The 21,596-nt window shown below is 35.1% G+C and overlaps 1 protein-coding gene across 7 annotated transcripts in view; it reads left to right on the forward strand.

The window, feature by feature from the left end:
* Positions 1 to 21,596, forward strand: part of ATRX (ATRX chromatin remodeler) — a 345,341-nt gene that overhangs the window by 199,267 nt on the left and 124,478 nt on the right. For all 7 annotated transcript variants that reach the window (XM_040630434.1, XM_040630447.1, XM_040630441.1 and 4 more), the window contains 5 exons: positions 3,097 to 3,243; positions 3,406 to 3,583; positions 12,937 to 13,074; positions 14,642 to 14,817; positions 16,172 to 16,289. In XM_040630434.1, the coding sequence (XP_040486368.1) occupies positions 3,097 to 3,243; positions 3,406 to 3,583; positions 12,937 to 13,074; positions 14,642 to 14,817; positions 16,172 to 16,289 (757 nt within the window). The remainder of the gene's footprint in view (positions 1 to 3,096; positions 3,244 to 3,405; positions 3,584 to 12,936; positions 13,075 to 14,641; positions 14,818 to 16,171; positions 16,290 to 21,596) is intronic.

Genomic DNA, 21,596 nt, shown 5'->3' on the forward strand with positions numbered 1-21,596 from the left:
TTTTTTTTTTTTTTTAATCCATTCTGTCACGTTGTGTCTTTTTTGGGAGCACTTAGTCCAGTTACATTCAAAGTAATTATTGATAGTTACATATTTAGTGTCATTTTAGTATTTCTTTGGTGGTTGTTTCTGATGATTTTCTTTGATCCTTTCATGTCTTTTTCTCTTTCATGTTTTGCTGATTTTCTTTAGTGATATATTTGGATTTCTTTCTCTTTATTCTTTGCATGTTTATTAGTGGTTTTGATATATGGTTACCATTAGGGTTTTATATAACCTCTTCTGCATATAGCAGTCTGTATTAAGTTGATGGTCATTTAAGTTCGAGCCCATTCTTTACTCCTCTCTTCCACGTGTTTTTGGTATGTGGTGTCATATTTTACATCCTTTTATTTGTTCCTTTACTGATTTTTTACAGAAATATTTATTTTTAATCCTTTTGGTCTGTCCTTTCAACTGAAAAAATCCCCTTTAATATTTCTTGCTCCTTTAGTTTTTCTTTGTATGGGAAACTCTTTATTTCACCTTCTCTTTTGAATGATAGTCTTTCTGGATAGAGTATTCTTAGTCACAGATTTTTCCATTCAGCACTTTGAATATATCATGCCACTTTCTCTTTGCCTGTAAAGTTTCTGCTTTAAAAGCTGCTGGTAGCCTTATGGGTTTTCCATTTTATGTTACTTTCTTCTTTCGTCTTACTGCTTTAAAAATTTTTTTCACTATATTTTGCCAGTTTAATTACAGTATGTCTTGGTGTGTGTCAACTTTTGTTGATTTTGTTGGGAGTTCTCTGTGCTTCCTGGATCTGGATATCTGGTTCCTTCCCCAAATTAAGGAAGTTTTCAGCTTTTATTTTTTCAAATAAATTTTCTGCCCTCTTTTCACTGTCATCTTCCTTTGGGATTCCTATAATACAAATGTCATTATGCTTGATGGAGTCCCTCATTTCCCTAAGTCTGTTCTTGTTTTGCATAATATTTTTTTCTCTCTTTTGTTTAGCTTGATTACTTTCCATTACTCTGTCTTCTAGTTCATTAATTCATTTCTATGCTTCTTCTGGGCTGCTGTTCATACCATCTAACCTGTTTTCATTTCATTTATTGAACCCTTTTATTTTATTTTATTTTATTTTATTTATTTATTTGAGAGAGAGTGGGATAGACCGCATGAGCGGGGAGGGGGGCAGGGTGAGGGAGAAGCAGGCTCCCCACTGAGCAAGGAGCCCAATACGGGACTCCATCCCAGTACCCTGGGATCATGACTTGAGCTGAAGGCAGATGCACTTAACTGATCCACAAGGCACCCCTCATTTCGTTTATTGAGCCTTTTATCTCTGCTCTGTTATTTCTTATCTCTCTGTTAAGGGTCTCACTATTGTCTTCCTCTCTTTTTACAAGTCCAGTAAGTATCCTTATGATCATTCCCTTAAATTATTTATCAGGCATATTACTTACATCCGTTTTGCTTAGATTTGTGGTTGTGGCCTTGTCGTGTTCTTTCATTTGGGATAAATTTCTCTGTCTTCTCATTCTGTCTATGTCTGTCTGTGTGTTTCTCTGTGTTAGAAAAGTGAGCTCAGTCTCCTTTTCTTTAGGGTAATGGCCTTATGAAGAAAATGTCTTATAGTACTGTGCTATATAGTGTCCCCTGTTCCCTAGAGTCTGGTGTTTGTGGGAGTGTCTGCAATGGGTGCTGCGTGTGCTTTGTTGTTTTGTCCTGGCAGCTTTATCTTTCACAGTAGCCCTCTGCAGAGGCTCTCTCTCCCTGTCGTGGGCAGCATTTGATTCCTCGCCTGAATGTGGCATCTTTTAACTAGGTGTGCTCAGGTCTGCTTGTGAAATGAGAAGTGTTACAACCGCTACTGAACTGAGATCCTGAAGACTCCCAAGTCGGGAGACACAGTGTGAGCAGGGATTTGGGTGGGTCTTCTTTGGGAGAGGGCCTTCTGCCTTCTTGCCCTAAGGGAAGCATGACTCAGAGGGGTGCTTTCTGCTGGAATGCGGGCAGTTGGGGCTTAGTCTACGCGAATTAGGTAATGAGTGCTGGTGCTCTTCTGCTTCCCACAGGTGGCCTTGTGCTTATGTTGAGGGGAGGGGTGGGAAGACAATGTTGACTGGTTTCTTTGTTCTTGGAGGGGTCTCTGTGAATGCTATTTCCCTGATGTGCTCTGAGATGAGCAAATATCCTCCCCACTGTGTGCCCCAGGTGCTCTTCACTTCACTGTTTCCATGCTGTATGTCCGTACGTTGTATGCCTTCTCTCCAAGAGCAACACAGTGCCCTCTGGGTTATATCTCAGCCATGCCTGCTGACCTTTAAACCTCCGGACATGAAGCCCCACTGGTTGCAAGAACTCACCAAATTCGGCCCCCTCACTTTCCAAGCCAGTTGCTTTGGGGATTCATTGCTCCCTGGTGTGCTCCCCTATGTGGTAGTCTGTCTTTCGTCCTTCTCCACGACCACATCTCCCTCCCCCACCACAGCGGCCTTGATCCGTTTCTGCCCCAAACCACATCTCTGTACTTTCTACCTTCTTCGATGTGGCCTCTTCTCTACCTACACTTATGGAGTTTGTTCTGCCAGTCTTTAGGTTAATTTCGGGTATATTTATGATGATTTGAAAGTTACATTATTGTGTTTGTGGGATGAGGTGAACCTAGGGTCCTCGTACTCCACTTCCATCTTCCCAAGATATCAATTCAGAACACTTTAAAATAGAAGAATACTGAATAACACCATTCTCTTCTAAATTGGCAATGGCAGTTTCTGAAAGTTTGTGGGGAGGGACATTGTGTGGAGACTAGGGACTTAGTCATAGTTTTGGTATGGTTATTTCTTATATTCATATTACTATTATTGATCATAGGATCACGGAACTTTAGAGTTGGAAGAACCTTATACATCATGTAATCAAACTCCATCTTTTTGTATATTATATCTCTTTCCCCGTACTTTGCCTGGTTTGGAAATTGTGACCTTTGGTTGGCTGCTTTATTGTTTAAAGATAAAACAAAACTAGTTAAGTGTAAGATTATTTTATTTTAAGTTTTTGCAGATATTTTAGTTGAAGATGGTAACTTAATTTGTTTTCTTTTAGGTGGTAAGTTTTCTTCATACGGTTCTTTTGTGTGACAAATTGGATTTCAGTACAGCTTTGGTGGTTTGTCCTCTTAATACCGCTTTGAATTGGATGAATGAATTTGAGAAGTGGCAAGAGGGATTAAAAGATGATGAAAAGCTTGAGGTATTGTGTTTTAAATATTTTCTTTTATAAAAATAACTGCATGAAATTCATATAGTAAAAGAAAAAGATTTTTAATTACCAATTATGCATATTTCCATGGGAATATGCAGTATTCCTAGATTCCTAATAGCTACCTTTAAAAATCTTTATTTTCCCACAAAGGTCTCTGAATTAGCAACTGTGAAACGTCCTCAGGAGAGAAGCTACATGCTGCAGAGGTGGCAAGAAGATGGTGGTGTTATGATCATAGGCTATGAGATGTACAGAAATCTTGCTCAAGGAAGGAATGTGAAGAGTAGGAAGTTGAAGGAAATCTTTAACAAAGCTTTGGTTGATCCAGGTAATACATTAACAGGCACTGAGATAAATAAGCAAGTTGAGTAAAAAATATGCTTATGTTCTGTTTAACAAGCAACTACTAAGTATCTGGCTTTTGTTTCATTTGCCCTTCTGGTTTTTTCCTTCTTTCTGTTTCTTAGTATAATTTTATTAAGGTGAAAGCACTCTTAATGTTGCCAATTTTTCAGAATTCAGTTGCTGAGTCTGGAAGTGTTTGAGGTTTTTAGGGGAGATCTTGTAAACAACTAAAAATGCATCAGGTGCCTAAGTCACAATTGCAGTTTCTTCCAACTGTCTGAATATTAGATGGTAACAAGACCTCGCTCCATACTCTGAAAACAGTTAAGTTTCTTTCCCAACTTTATGTCATTAGAAGAATTGCTGCATGTTTTTTTCTTGTGTTTTAAAGTGTCATCACTATGGAAGGTTAATATTTGCAGTACTGTCTAGCTTTATGAGTAGTTCTCATAATGCAAGATCCAAATATTTAATTCTTATTTGGCACTTCGAAAAGCAGCAAGTTGTATTATTCACAAAACTAATTAAATTTTAATTATTTGTATCTTTTTTCTTTTTAAACTTTACCTTATTTATCTAGTTACTTTGAGACACTTATTGAGGCTTTAGATGTGGGTTAAGAAAGTCTAATTTTCATTGTTAAAATAACAGTATTCTTTAGAATCCATCAATTTGCCTCTTTTTTATTAAATTTTATTTATTGTTTTCAGGTTTATTCAGGTATAAAGCACAGAGTTGTAAAATATTTAAAGTGTACAATGCATGATTTTCATAAATGAATACATTTTGGAAGTGTTACTGAGAGTTAGAATGAAAAGGAAAGAAGCCTCAGTTATTTTCACTGCCCACATTAAAGAATTACAGGAGAGCAAAATGAAGGAAAAGCAGAGCAAAGTTTTATTAAAGTATACTCCGAGGGAGGGGTTGGCCACTCAAGAGAGATAAAGGCCCAGAAGCTCCTGGGTGGGGTTTATATCAGTTTTTTCTTTTGGGTGGGCCCTAGAGTTATAACATTTGAGTGACAGGCCTGGATTATATAATAATTAGCCAACTATCCATGTCCTTTCACAGGATTTATTTGAAATGCCTTAATGGGGTAGGAAGCCACAACAGTATTTCTGTTCTAGAGACGTAGGTCAAATAAAGACAAGTGACTGCTTTCTGCACAAGTGCAACAAGCACAACAAACTTAACTCTAACTCTGTCAGGATGTTGTAACCTCAAACCGACTACTAGATGGGTGGAATGGGGGGGGAGCTGTCCCAGCAGGGAGTTAGGGCTGTCCATCAGGATGTCTAAGGTCCATCCTCCTGTTGCTTAGGCCTACCTTCCTGCCTAACAGAAGGATTCACCCCTTTGAGTTACACATCTATGGCCTCACATATTTACTCCCCCCATTTTTTTGGGTGAGAGCATTTAAGTTTTACTCTTTCAGCAAATTTTAATTATACAGTACAGTGTTATCAGCTATACTTACCATGTAATAAATTAGAATCTCAGACCTTACTCATCTTATAACTGAATGCTTATACTGTTTCACCTCTTTTTTAAGATAATAATTTAATTAACATGTACCAAAGTAACATTGCCATTGTAAAGCTAAGGCTCAATAAGTTTATCAAGTATTGTCTGAAAGTTCTGTGGTTTTTTTATCATCAGAGAACTTTAAGCTGGTGAATAGTATTGCAACAGATTTTTAAGAGGGTTGCTTTGGAATAGCTAAAACAACAGTTTCAGATGCTTAACATTGTGATTTGTTCATGAGGAAATAAATTTTTAAAAAATTAAAGCTTGACATGAAGAATAAATACATTTGTTATTTCCATGTAAATAATTTAGTGATATTTTTAAAAATGTTTTACTTTGGAATAATTTTTTTACAGAAAATTTGAAATGAGAGTAAAAAAAAAGTTCCCATATTCCATGCACGGAGATTTCCCACTGTTAACATTTTACATTGCCATGGTAGATTTGTCAAAACTAAGAAATTGATACATTGTTGGTATATGTTAACTAAATTCCAAGTATATTTGAATTTCACCATTTTTCATGTCCACATTATATTCCAGGATCTGATCTAGGGTGTACCACACTACATTTAATTGTCATGTCTCCACAGTCTTGTCTGGTCTACGAGAACTTCTCAGTCTTTATTTTTCATTATCTTGTCAGTCTTGAGTGTTGTGGACGTATTCTATAGAATGTTCACTAGTCTGTATTTGTTGTTTTTCTTATAATTAGACTGGAGTTATAGGTTTTTGAAAAAATTTACCAGAGGTGAAATACCTTTCTCATCACATCATATCCAGGGTACATTAGATCTACTATTTTCACCTGTCTCTACTCTGTTCTTTGGAAGTCAGTCACAGAATATAGCTTATCCAAGTTGGGGGAAGGCAGAAATTAAGCTTTGTCTCCCTTAGTGGCCATTATCTGCACATAAAATTTGGAGTTTTTCTTTGTGTGTGAGTGAGTAGAGATAAACTTGATTTCATCATGGTATCTTCGAGTCAAATCCAGTATCATAGTGTTCATTTTCACCTTTGTTAATCTGTTACTTACTTTTCCAACTATGAGAATCCTGGTTCCAGCTATACTGCCATCCATTTATTTATTTGTCCAGACTCATTATACATGTAAAGTAATTTCAGAATTGTTAGCCTGTACACACTCTGTGAGAAACAAATTTACCAACTATAGTACAGTGTTTATAGGATTGTTTTTGTCTACGGCTTTATAGTTTATAGTTAAAATATTTTCTAAACTCACTTAGGTCAGTTCCTTTGTTTTATTATTTGGATGCATTGAAGTTTATTCTCCGTAATGTAGAGTTTATTGGGGTTTGACAAATGAATAATCTGTTTATAACCTTATTACTATACTTGCCTTTTTTGTTTAACTCATAGCACAGTTACTTACTTTAAGTCATGCTAAGCATTTATTCATTGTGGTAGCTTGAATATTAATCTACATTATCCCACATTTTAATTTAATGAATNNNTGAATAGAGTTTATTGTGGTAAAAATACACATAACATAAAATCCATTTAATCATTTTAAAGTTTATAATTCTGTGGCATTTAGTATACTCCCAGTGTTATGTAGTGTGATATCACAACTATTCTCTTGAACTCCACAGCATGTTCATCACCTCAAAAAGAAATTCGGTACCCATTAGCAGTCATTTTCAAATGCCCTATCCCCTGGAAACTACCAATGTACTTTTTGTCTCAGTGGATTTGCCTTTTCTGGACATTTTGTAAAAATATTTCTGGACATTTTGTAAAAGTGAAATCATATAATATCTGACTTTTTTCACTTAGCATAAGGCTTTCAAGCTTTATTTGTGTTGTAGCATGTTACCAGTTCTTCAATTCTTTATGCAGGCACACAATATTAATTCAAGGTTCTGTTTGATTTAAACAATAAATTAGACCTGACTATGTAATTATATAAAATAATGACAAATTTCCATGGTGTATTGAACTATTTCAGTCAGGCTTAATTTTTGAACAGGAGAACTTTTCTCCAAGCCTCTTGCTAAATCCCTTTTCTTCTACTCTCCAGAGCCTCATGACTGCATTCTCCCTGTACTTTCTCTAGAATGATTTCTATGATAGCTATTTTCAAATCCTACCACCTCATTGGAATGAGGTTTTCCAGAAAATACATTTCCAAGATTATTAAAACTTATTTCTTTTAAACATTAAAGATTTTAAAACTTTTTAATTCTAGAATGTTATATACATTCCAATTGTAGTAAACAGAATATGAATAACACCTTTTAGCTTTTTTGTTGACTCAGGGTTTTTTGTGAGTATATTTACTTTTATTCTTTCTTCCTACTTTTATTCCCTCTGATATCCTTACTAAGGATAGGACCCCCTTTCCTTTCTTTGCCACGCTAATAAATAGTTCTTTTTAAGTTAAATTATAAAAGCAGTACATGTTCTTGAGCAAAATACAAACAGAAGGAAAAGGTGTATATTAAAAAGTAAAAGNTACCTTCCTTCTGTCTCACTGTTTCATGTATATCCTTCCAGAAATTTTTTGTGTTTATGCAAATAAGCATATATTTTTTGAGATATAATTGACATATAGCATTATAGTAGTTTCAGGTGTACAGCATAATGATTTAATATATGTATATATTGCAAAATGATCACCATAATAAGTCCAGTTAACATCCCATCACACACATAATTATAATTTTTTTCTTGTGATGAGAACTTTTAATATTTAATCTCAGCAACTTTTAATTATATAATACAGTATTGTTATTTATGATTGTCATGCTGTATATTACATCCACAGGACTTATTTATCTTATAACTGGAATTTTGTAACTTTTGACCATCTTTACCTGTTTCACTCATCCTGACCACCTGCCTCTGGCAACCACCAATTTATTTTCTGTATGTATGAGTTTGTTTTATTTTGTTTTTAGATTCCACATAAGTGAAATCTTAGAGTTTTTGCCTTTTTTGTCTGATTTATTTCGCTTGACATAACGCCCTCAAGATACATTCATCTTGTCACAAATGGCAGGTTTTGCTTTTTTATGGCTGAATAATATACCATTGTATATATATACTCCACATTTTCTTTATCCATTCATCTGTCAGTGGACATTTAGGTTGTTTCCCTGTCTTGGCTATTGCAAATAATGCTGCAGTGAGCTTGGTAGTTTAGATACTTCTTTGAGATAATGGTTTTGTTTCCTTGGATATATACTCAGAGCTAGAGATGCTGGTTCATGTGGTAGTTCTACTTTTTAATTTTTGAGGAGCCTTCATAGTGCTTGCACCACTTTACATTCTTACCAGTGGTGCAGTAGGGTTTCCTTCTCTCCACATCCTCACCAGAACTTGTTACCTCTTGTCCTTTTGAGAACAGCCATTCAAAGATATGAGGTGATACCTCATTGTGGTTTTGATTTGCATTTTCCTGATGATTAGTGATACTGAGGTTTTTTTCATGTACCTGTTGCCCATATGCATGTCTTCTTTGGAAAATTCTCTAATCAGATCCTTTGTCCACTTCTTAATCATATTGTGTGGGTTTTTTTTTCAAGCATGTATTTTATATTGCATTGTTTAGAAGCCCAAGACTACTCTCAGGTTCAGTAATTTACTAGGACTCAGAACTCAGAAAAGTTGTTGTACTCATGATTATGTGTTATTAGAGTGAAAGGATACAAATTAAAATCAGCAACAGGAAAAGGCACATAGGGTGGGGTCCAGGAGAGTTCCAAGGCTGATCTGTCAGTGGAATTCTGCACACAGCAGTTACTTCTCCCAGCAATGATACATAACAATAAGTATGGAGTGTTGCTAACCAAGTACACTTACACAAGCCATGGTGTTTAGAGTTTGGACTTGGTCACATAGACATGTTTGACCACCCATGTGAGTGATCATCGTGATCACTTAGTGACCACCCATGTGAGTGATCTTTAGCCCCCTCCAAAGATCAAGAAGATGCCATATGGCCCAAAAGCCCCACTGCCCCCATAAATCACCTCGTTAGACGATCTTGTTTGTGTCCCAAGCCATCCAGGTAAACAAAGACCATCTTCTCAGGCAGGACATTCCAAGTTTAGAGGTTACCTCCCAGGTGCTGAAGGCAAAGGCCTAACCTATCTTTGGGCAGGGTTAGTCCTTTACTACATATGTGTATACATAGATAAAATCACCCTGTTTGAGCTAGGTTTTTTTTTTAAAGATTTTATTTATTTGACAGAAAATTCAAGCAGAGGGAATTGCAGGCAGAGGGAGAGGGAGAAGCAGACTCCCTGCTGAGCAAGAAGCCCAGTGCAGGGCTCAATCCCAGGACCCTGGGTTCATGACCCGAGCAGAAGGCAGACGTTTAACTGACTGAGCCACCCAGGTGCCCCAGAGGTGGTTGTTTAAATACAAATAGTATCATAATATAGATTCTGCAACTTGCTTCTTTTTATTTAATAATGTATTTGGCATATATTTCCAGGTTAGTGCATAGAGATCTATATCATTAATTTTAGTTCTGTAACATTCCATTATAGTTTTATTAATGCCCTTTGAGAAGATTTTAGGTTGTTTTCAGTTTTCTACCAAAACAAGCAGTGCTTCAGGGAATATTTTATATATCTTTGGATACTTGGGGAAGCATCCCTTTAGGATAAATTCCCAGAAATTGAAATATGGGTCAAAGAGTATATACATTTTACATTTTAATAGATATTGTAAGTTGTCTTCCAAAATGTCTGATAGTAATTTAGACTCTCACAAACATTGTATAAGAGTACCTGTTTTACCGTACCCTCATGAACAGTGAATATGGTGGTGAAAATCATTTAAGTCACGTGAAAAAGGCAATTTTTCTCTTTAGAAAACTTTTTAGGATTCACAAAACCAGTATGTGCTCTTTTAATACAAAGCTAGGTATAGATTTTGGTTTTTGCCAAGGAATTGTTGAAAAGGAAAAACAAAGCTGGGGGCATCACAATGCTGGATTTCAAGTTGTACTACAAAGCTGTGATCACAAAGACAGCATGGTACTGGCACAAAAACAGATACATAGACCAATGGAACAGAATAGAGAACCCAGAAATGGACCCTCGGCTCTTTGGCAGCTAATCTTTGATAAAGCAGGAAAAAACATCCAGTGGAAAAAAGACAGTCTCTTCAATAAATGGTGCTGGGATAATTGGACAGCTACATGCAAAAGAATGAAACTTGACCACTCTTCTCACACCATACACAAAGATAAACTCCAAATGGATGAAAGACCTCTATGTGAGACAGGAATCCATCAAAATCCTAGAGGAGAACATAGGCAGCAACCTCTACGACATCGGCCGCAGCAACCTTTTTCATGACACATCTCCAAAGGCAAGAGAAACAAAAGAAAAAATGAACTTGTGGGACTTCATCAAAATAAAAAGCTTCTGCACAGCGAAGGAAACAGTCAACAATACTAAGAGCCAACCCACGGAATGGGAGAATGTATTTGCAAATGACACTACAGATAAAAGACTGGTATCCAAGATCTACAAAGAACGTCTCAAACTCAATATGCGAGAAACAAATAAATCAAAAAATGGGCAGAAGATATGAACAGATACTTTTCCAATGAAGACATACAAATGGCTAACAGACACATGAAAAAAATGTTCAAAATCATTAGCCATCAGGGAAATTCAAATCAAAACCACATTGAGATACCACCTTACGCCAGTTAGAATGGCAAAAATTGACAAGGCAAGAAACAACAATTGCTGGAGAGGATGTGGAGGAAGGGGATCCCTCCTACATTGTTGGTGGGAATGCAAGTTGGTACAGCCACTCTGGAAAACAGTGTGGAGGTCCCTTAAAAAGTTAAAAATTGAGCTACCCTATGACCCAGCCATTGCACTACTGGGTATTTACCACAAAGATACAGACATAGTGAAGAGAAGGGCCATATGCACCCCAATGTTCATAGCAGCATTGTCCACAATAGCTAAATCGTGGAAGGAGGCGAGATGCCCTTCAATAGATGACTGGATTAAGAAGTTGTGGTCCATATATACAATGGAATATTAGCTATCAAAAAGAACGATTTCTCAACATTCGCTGCATCATGGACATCACTGGAGGAGATAATGCTAAGTGAAATAAGTCAAGCAGAGAAAGACAACTATCATATGGTTTCTCTCATCTATGGAACATAAGAACTAGGAAGATTGGTAGGGGAAGAAAGGGATAAAGAAAGGGTGGGTAATCAGAAGGGGGAATGAAACATGAGAGACTATGGACTCTGAGAAGAAACTGAGGGCCTCAGAGGGGCAGGGGGTGGGGGAATGGGATAGGCTGGTGATGGGTAGTAAGGAGGGCACGTATTGCATGGTGCACTGGGTGTTATACGCAACTAATGAATCATGGAACTTTACAACAAAAACCAGGGATGTACTGTATGGTGACTAACATAATAAAAAATATTATTATAAAAAAAAGAAAGTATATAAGTAATTTTAAAAAGTCTTAATATTTGCATAGCCCCATCTGAATACTGATTAACAATTACATTATTTGATCAATCATACTGAAGCATTTACTTTTCAACTCATGTAGAAGATAAATTTTCTCTAATGTCTAACAGATGGGGAGTAATTTGACAACTGCTGTTGTTGAAATCAGTATTTAAGTAGTATGTATGTATATTAACCAGCAAGCAAAGTATAAGCCATACTTTAGAAAACAATAGTATGTTATTTTAATAAAGTGTATGTATTTCTTTTGAAAGAGTCACTCTCAGCTGTAAAATCTTTTATAGCTTGCAAAGTGTTCTTCCCACCTACCCTGCACCCCATGGTCGTATAAGAATCAATTTAGCTGCCCTTTTATCAGTTAAATTTTCCCCCCGGCAAAGGGTGTTAGTTATTTGGAATATGTTAAGTGGGAGATACTGCAGAGTCTATTGTGATTTATTTTTATTTTTACTTTTTTAAGATTTTATTTATTTGAGAGAGAGAGAAAGAAAGAACACGAGTGGGAGGGGCAGAGGGAGAGGGAGAATCAGGGAGCCTGATCCCAGGACCCTGAGATCATGACCTGAGCCAAAGGCAGACACTTAACTGACTGAGCCACCTAGGCAGCCCTCTGTTGTGATTCATATTGTATTTCTTAAAATGTAAGTTTTGAAATTTGTCTTTTCATGTATATATAAATTGCTAGTCGTCTTAGGCAGTTGTGTTCACTTGATACACTAGTGCTGAAATATCTTTTTTTTTTAAAGATTTTATTTATTCATTCGACAGAGATAGAGACAGCCAGCGAGAGAGGGAACACAAGCAGGGGGAGTGGGAGAGGAAGAAGCAGGCTCCCAGTGGAGGAGCCTGACGTGGGGCTCGATCCCATAACGCCGGGATCACGCCCTGAGCCGAAGGCAGACGCTTAACCACTGTGCCACCCAGGCGCCCCTGAAATATATCTTTAGATACTGTTTTCCAATTACTAAAGATTCTATTTTTCAAATGCCTTAAATCTGTTGGGGGGATCTTTTTACTCTTTTGATTATTTTTATTTTTGTTTATTTTTGTTTCTTACTGAGAGAATCTTAAGTATCATCTATAGTATTACTTTAATACTCTACTGTTGGGATACAATTAATACCAGTTAGTGCCACATTACAAAATACAGTAAATACAGCAGCAGATAAAATATGAGTGTTCTTATGAGGATATTGTTTTATCTTCACACATGAGCAGCACTTTAAGGAGTTAACTTACTTGCTTAAATGGATTACATATTCAATTTGTATTTACATTTTAAATTTTATCATATACTAATTAAATGTTTTTTATACATTTTTTAGGCCCTGACTTTGTTGTTTGTGATGAAGGTCATATTTTGAAAAATGAAGCATCTGCTGTTTCAAAAGCTATGAATTCTATACGGTCAAGGAGGAGGATTATTTTAACAGGAACACCACTTCAAAATAACCTAATTGAGTGTGAGTTAATATCTGCAGTTATGCTGTAGAGTTGGCATTGCCTCAGATACGTTTTTGCCACTTTGCCATTTGCCTTTCTTCTGTCTAATATAGTCTCTGACTATGATCTGCGTAGGTCCATCTTAGTCTGCTGTGAAAGAATACCATATATTTCAAGTGGAATGCTTTATAAATATGAATGGTAAACCACAGTCAACAGGTGTGCTATTTTGAGTGTTCAAATATAAACATAGAATTTGAAATCTATGAAAATTATCAGAAGTCTTAATGATTGCTTTACAAATTCAGGAGATATTGTAACAAAATATATCTAATTTGCGGGGGTACTGTAGGAAACTGAAAAGAAATGCTACATGTGAATGTTTTAGGAATATGGAGATGGGATAAGGAGAGCTGTGTTGAATCTATATCAGCATAGAATTTGTTGAGACAGGACAGATGATGTGAATCCAGATAACTTGTGAATTTCTCTTATTTTCATATGTGTGGTGATACTTAAGAGGGAACATGAGTTATTCAGCAAATGACAAATTGAAATTTCCTATTATAACCCGTTGTAATAGTTTTTGTTATTTTTATTTTTTCCATTCCTTTAGTGTATAGTAACGTAACTTTTTTATTATTTGTAAAACTGGTTATTATCTCACTGTAACCTATATTTTATCTTTATTTTTATCAGTTCCAGTTTCCCCTTTTTCTCTTACTCCATTTGTAGAAGTGCTACTTCACATTGCAAAAACAATAAAATATTAGTTAGAAAAGTATTATGATACAGTGAAAAAGCAAACCAATGGTGTTTGCCAATGAAATTTATATCCATAGAAGTATGTTATACTCCTGTGGAACTTTGCTTTAAGTGACAGTGCATGTAGAGTTCATTTCTAGTTCTTGATTCAAATGCACTTAATTCTCATTATTATTCATGACTTTTTAAGGGCTGTGCTATAATGAGAATATGTTCTATTTTAATGTTAAAGTCTAAATACATATTCTTTAGAATTTTCTAAGATAGTCCCTTGGACCATATAAATATCAATTTTGACATAATAACTACTAATAAAATTATATTGAAACAGTGGAAAAAATGCTGTTTCACATTGTGGTCCAATGTCATATAGGGCAGCTGATAGCTCTATTAAGGGCTTCTGGAACGAGATCAGTTAATATAAAGTTTGATACAGTGGTTTATTACCTGATTTTATTATATTGGTTCAATATCTATGTATTTTTCACAAGATACCCTTGCTGACCATGAAATCATGGTTAGGATTATAGAATACTTGTTTTATTGTCTATATCTGTTATAGAGAATAGTGAATTAGAATAAAATGTTCTTAGGTGTTGTTTTTAAACATTCATGTCTAGAATTTAAGGATGGTTTTTATTTGAATTTCTCATCTGATTTAGGCAATCCAGTTCCAAAGCAGATTTAAAACCAAAATTTAGTCTGTACTCAATTTGCTATTCTTTCTTTGTAGCTTAATTCTAATGCTTCCATGGCATGTGTTTTTGACATGAACATTTTATCAGAGAATTTAGCCATTATTACTATTGTCTTCTCTCTTAGATCATTGCATGGTTAACTTTATCAAGGAAAATTTGCTGGGATCCATTAAGGAGTTCAGGAATCGGTTTATAAATCCAATCCAAAATGGTCAGTGCGCAGATTCTACCATGGTAGATGTCAGAGTGATGAAAAAGCGTGCTCACATTCTCTATGAGATGTTAGCTGGATGTGTTCAGGTACAAATACATTCCATATAACAAAATATTGTTACTCTTGTAATCCCAAAATGTTTTCTAAATTGAATTATTTTGTGTTTTCTTTCCCCTTTTTTCAGTATATAGTTTTATAGTTAAATCTCCTTGCATTGTCTTCAAAAGTCTTTGAAACTTGAACTTTAAAAAAAGAGTTCCATTTATAGCATAATCGATTAATTCACTTGCTAAGTGTATAGCTTCATATTACAATATATTAATGTTTAGATTCCTCATTTTTAAGATAGGGGGTATGTAAAAGGAACATGGCTTTTACGATTAAGAAATTTCTATGCTCACCCTAATTTTATGGTAGAGTGGCCTAAACCTCACTTACTTGAAATAGTTGTAGGAAAGGCAATTATGAATTGTGGAGGAGCCATTTTTAATGTAATCCTGAAGAAACGGTGTAATTACTTTGAAGTCATACACTAATCTGAATGGGTTAATAGTGTTTACATACAGATACTTAGTGAATCTGTATTAATGAGTAGGTAAGTATGTAGAGATTGAGCCAGCACTTAGTAGATCTCAAAATCTGCACTTTTTCTTTAGACACTAGATACTAATTGTAGCCACAAAGATGAAACAAATAAGGTGGGCTGTCCTTCTGACTGGATATTCTACCATCATATAAGGCAGTCATCCTTTTTGTTCAGGTTAGCCACAGGTACTAGCAAGTCCTCTGTTTCTGTATTGCTGCTACTACCTAGACAGTATTTTCCTGGTTTAGGTAGTCATATGTACCTAGCACATTAGTGTTCTTTCTTTCTTGTTCCTATAATCAAATGGTATCAAGAGTGCTTATACATGTTTTGCTTTCTCATCTGGGTAAATGGTTTCCCTAAAGTTATGTGTTATCCTCTGGCATAATGGCACATCTTACCTAAAGGACAAATCAGACAGGATCAGACGTTGATTCATTGCTTTTAGTGTATGATTAAAGCAAGTCTTTTTTCCTAACACTGCTTACTGTATCCCCTATACACTTTTATTCTTTTTTTGCTTGTTTTTCTATATAGAGGAGACCATTTGAAAAAATAAATTACACACTTGGTAATATGACTACTTCAATTTAAAACCTGCCTGGTGTGTTGCAGCGTCCTTTTACCAGTGCATCATATCGCGTAGTCATAGGGAAATACATTAACTACAATCATATAGTGTTGATTATGTGAGTAAAGAGGCTAACTATGTTTAAGAAAATGTTTTCTTGTATGTTTGGTACCTGTTTATTTATGTGTATCTTTTAGTTGGAAGCAATGATGATTCTTAGAGCAGTCAATTCCTGTCATATATTTAGGTTAACTAATTTCATTCTCTTTCTTGTTAATTACAGAGGAAAGATTATACAGCATTAACAAAGTTCTTGCCTCCAAAACATGAATATGTACTAGCTGTGAGAATGACTCCTATTCAGTGCAAGCTCTATCAGTACTACTTAGATCACTTAACAGGTAACAGATACACTTACTGTTTTTATCTTCAAAAGACATTCTTTTTCTGATGAGTGTTGTTTTAGTAATTTTACCGTGTAAGTCGTTCTTTTTCAGTTGTGCATTTAGATAAAATGGATATGTTCGTTTTGTAAAAGCACAAAATATTTCTAATTTTAAAAACACTGTATTGTCAAACTAAACCAGGCAACAAACTGGTGAAAAAACATGTACAGTATATTGGAATAATGCCCTTAATTTGTAAAGAGCTTTTATTTCAGGAAAATTATTAGTGTAAATAAATCCATAAAAGAAAATATATAGATTAGACAAGTTTGAACAAGTGAAAAAACAAGTTCATTTATCACATTGAAAATTTAATATTTATACATAGCAAATATTGGTACATGTATATACCACATATTTGGTACAAAACTAAAATACTGGTACCTATGGCATTTGTTCAAAACTCCATTTAGGCATTGAACACGGGGAGATAGGTATCCCACCCTAACATTTTGTTTAGCTTTGTTTACACTTGCAGTGAATGACGGGTACTTTTTATTTTCTTTCTGTCTACCTTTTGTTCTGATTATCTTTATTAAAATGTTATTCTTTGTTGAATCTAATAATTAAAAATTGTGACTTGTATTTTTATTAAAAAAAAGAAAGAAAATATATAAAATTCCAGTATATTATTTAAAAAAATGAACCACAATGATAAAAGGCATATAAATCAAATCCATGAAATCATTTCTCATTTATCAAATGGACAAAGGTTAAAGGAAAAGAAGCAAAATACAAGGCAGGACATATATTATGCTCCCAGCATTATAGTAAAAATATACACAAATGCTTAAAATACACCAAAATGCTAACAGAAATTTTTTTGGGTGGATTCATTATGAGGATCTTTTAGATTGTTTCTTATTCTTTTCTATGGGCTTTTAAAAAACAATGAGTAGTTATTATCTTACCATCAGTAAATTCATGTGTCTGTGTGTGTGTGTATCTGTGACTGTATGCCCAGGGTTGTCTCTGTTCACAGAGCAAAACCTAGCCTCTTTTTGGTCTGGAGTGAGATTTCTTGTTAGTCACCTTATTCTGATACTTTCCTCAAGTGATATGTCAGGTTTATTTAGGGGATACAGGTTAGAAAGTACCCATTGCCATTGTGGATAAAATAAATTATGAAAAATAATAGGGGGTGGAAGTATGTACATGCATCTTAATACCTCATTTCATATCACTAGTTACAGTGATACACCTCATAACAGCAGTGCATTTTAGAGAATAGAATAATGATGATGGTTCTCAAGAATGATTTTGCTTTGGGGAAAACAGAATTTGAATGTTAGCATTTTACATAACTGCTTTTTTTGCTATATCATAAACACAGATTTTTAGTGACTTTTAGATGAAAATCACTTGTAATAAGGCACACATTTTCATTTGTATATCAGTCAGAAACTGTTAGATTTATTGTACCATCGTGTTTTGGATGACAGAAATTGGAGACGTGATTAAGTAACCAAATGTGGTCATCCCAATGGGAGAGCTACTGTGTAGTTTGGAAAGTCCAGAGCTAGCTTTCATTAATATCTGAGTAATAAAGGGGACTAAATTTGGCATTTAATTTAATATTTTTTCATTTAAAATTTTGTTTTATCTTCGAGAAAATGTCAGCTACAGTGTTTTCAAATATTAGAGAATCACTTGTCTTTAATAACCAATAGCAAAATGTTAATAACTTGTACATAGATCTTAAAGTGTGTATTTTTGAGGGTAATGCAGCATTTAAGAACTAAGGGGCCCTCATTCGTTGTGATTTTAATTGATGGCAAATATCTAAAGTAGTAACTATTAAAAGCATCTAAACTCTGTAAAGTAACAATTTTTTTAAGTTTTTATTTAAATTCTAGTTAGTTAACATGTAGTGGAATATTGGTTTCAGGAGTAGAATTTAGTGATTCATCACATACATATAACACCCAGTGCTCATCACAAGTGATCTCCTTAAAAAAACAAAAAGAAAAACAAAAAACAAAAACAACCCCAAAAACCCCAAAAAACAAATGCTCTCCCTAATACCCATCACACATTTAGCTCATCCCCTGCCCACCTCCCCTCCAGCAACCCTCAGTTTCTTCTCAGTAGTTAAGAGTCTCTTATGGTTTGCCTTCCTCTGTTTATTTCTCTTTCCCTTCCTCTATGTTCATCTCTTTTGTTTCTTAAGTTCTACATATGAGTGAAATCATAGTATTTGTCTTTCTCTAACTTATTTCACTTAGCAATACACTCTAGCTCCATCCACATCCTTGCAGATGGTAAGATTTCATTCTTTGTTATGGCTGAGTAATATCTATCGTATATGTACACATCTTTATGCATTCATCAGTTGATGGATGTTTGGGCTCTTTCCAAAATTTGGCTACTGTTGATAATGCTGCTACAAAGATCAGGGTGCATGTGCCCCTTCGAATCAGCATTTCTGTATCCTTTGGGTAAATATATAGTAGTTTAATTGCTGCGCTATAGGGTTGTTCTACTTTTAGCAATTTAAAGAACCTCCATACTGTTTTCCAGAGTGGTTACACCAGTTTACATTCCCACCAACCTGTTGTTTCCTATGTTGTTAATTTTAGCCATGTTGAGAGGTGTGAGATGGAATCTCATCGTGGTTTTGATTTGTATTTCCCTGGTGATGAGTGATGTTGAGCATCTTTTTATGTGTCTGTTAGCCATCTGTATATCTTCCTTGGAAAAACATCTATTAATGTCTTCTGCCCATTTCTTGATCATTTTTGTGGGGGTGTTGAGTTTGTTCTTTATAGATTTTGGATAGTAACCCTTTATCAGATATGTCATGTGCAGATATTTTCTCCCATACCATAGGCTGCTTTTTAGTTTTGTTGATTGTTTCCTTTGCTGTACAGAAGCTTTTTATCTTTTTTTTAAGATTTATTTACTTATTTTAGAGAGACAGAGAACACTAGAAGGGGAAGGGTCTGGGGGAGAGGAAGAGACAGAATCCCAAGCAGGCTCCACGCTGAGCATGGAGCCGGACATGGGGCTTGATCTCATGACCCTGAGATTATGACCTGAGCCAAAACCCAAGAGTTGGACATTTAACCAGCTGACTACCCACATGCCTCAAAAAGCTTTTTATCTTGATGATGTCCCAATAGTTCACTTTTGCTTTTGTTTCCCCTTGTCTCCAGAGATGTGTCTAGTAAGAAGTTGCTACAGCCAAGGTCAAAGAGTTTGCTGTCTATGTTCTTCCGTAGGATTGTGATAGTTTCCTGTCTCATATTTAGGTCTTTCATCCATTTTGAGTTTATTTTTGTGTATGGTGGAAAACAGTGGTCCAATTTCATTCTTCTACATGTAGCTGTCCAGTTTTCCCAGCAGCATTTGTTGAAGATACTGTCTTTTTTCCATTGAATATTCTTTTCTGCTTTGTCTAAGATTACTTGAACATATAGTTGTGGGTCCATTTGTAGGTTTTCTATTCTGTTCCATTGATCTTTGTGCCTTTTTTTTTTTTACCCATACCATACTGTCTTGATGGACTACAGCTTTGTTATATACCTTGAAGTCAGATTTTTGATGCCTCCAGCTTTGTTTTTCATTTTCAGGATTGCTTTGGCTCTTCAGGGTCTTTTGTGGTTCCATACAAATTTTAGGATTGTTTGTTCTAGCTCTAGGAAAAATGCTAGTGGTATCGTGACAGGGATTGCATTGAATGCATAGATTGCTTTGGGTAGTATAGACATTTTAACAATGTTTTTTCTTCGAATCCATGAGAATGGAATGTTTTTCCATTTCTTTGTGTCTTCATTTTTTTTTTTTCATTAGTGTTCTATAGTTTTCAGAGTACAAATCTTTTACCTCTTTGCTTAGGTTTATTCCTAGGTATCTTACGGGTTTTGCTGCAGTTGTAACTGGAATTGGTTCCTTGATTTCTCTTTCTGCTGCTTCATTATTGGTGTATAGAAATGCAACAGATTTTTGTATGTTCATTTTGTGTCCTGTGACTTTGCTGAATTCATGTATTGTAGCAATTTTTTGGTGGAGTCTTTCGGGTTTTCTATATAGAGTATCATATCATCTGTGAATAGTGACTTTGACTTCTTGCCAATTTTGGATGCCTTTTATTTCTTTTTGTTGTCTCATTGGAAGAATGGGACTTCCAGTAATGTGTTAAATAATAATAGAGAGACTGCAAATCCCTCTCTTGTTCCTGACCTTGGAGGAAAAGCTTTCAGTATTTCCCAGTTGAGGATGATACGAGCTCTGGGTCTTTCCTATATGGCCTTTGATGTTGAGATATGTTCCCTCTGTCCCTGCTTTGTTGAGGGTTTTTATGAAGAATGGATGCTGTATTTTGTCAAATGCTTTTTGTGCATCTATTTAGAGGATCATATGGTTCCTATCCTTTCTTTTATTAATATTACAATATTAATAAAATAAAATTTCTTTTATTAATTTGATTAATGCGGTGTATCACATTGATTGATCTGTGAATATTGAACTACCCTTGTAGCCCAGGAATAAGTCCCACTTGATCATGGTGAATGATTCTTTCAGTGTACGTGTTGGATTCCATTTGCTAATATTTTGTTGAGAATTTTTGCATCCATGTTCATCGGGGATATTGGCTTGTACTTGTGTTTTATAGTGGTGTCTTTGTCTGGTTTTGGAAGCAGGGTAATGCTAGCCTCCTAGAATGATTTTGGAAGTTTTCCTTCCATTTCTATTTTTTGGACTAGTTTGAGAAGAATAGGTAATAACCCTTTTTTAAATATTTGGTAGAATTCCCTTGGGAAGCCAACTGATCCTGGACTTTTCTTTTTTTGGAGTTTTTTTTAGTACTGATTGAATTTCTTTGCTGTCTCTTGGTCTGTTCAAGTTTTCTGTCTTTTCCTGTTTTGGTTTTGGTAGTTTATATGCTCCTAGAAATTTATCCATTTCTTCCAGATTGCCCAATTTGCTGGCATATAATTTTTCATAGTATTCTCTTATAATTGTATTTTTGTAGTGGTGGTTGTTATTTCTCCTCCCTCACTTGTGATTTTATTTATTTGGGTTCTTTCTCTTTTCTTTTTGATAAGTCTGTTAGGGGTTAATCAATTTTATTAAAATTTTCAAAGAGCTCCTGGTTTCATTAATCTATTCTACTGTTTTGTTACTATATCATTTATTTCTGCTCTAGTATTTACTATTCCCCTTCCTCTGCTGCCTTAGGCTTTATTTGCTATTTCTTTTCTATCTCTTTGAGGTGTAAGGTTAGGTTTTATATTTGAGACTTTTCTTACTTCTTGAAGT

Source organism: Ursus maritimus (assembly GCF_017311325.1).
Source record: "Ursus maritimus isolate PB19 chromosome X unlocalized genomic scaffold, ASM1731132v1 scaffold_X1, whole genome shotgun sequence".
Lineage (NCBI taxonomy): Eukaryota > Metazoa > Chordata > Mammalia > Carnivora > Ursidae > Ursus > Ursus maritimus.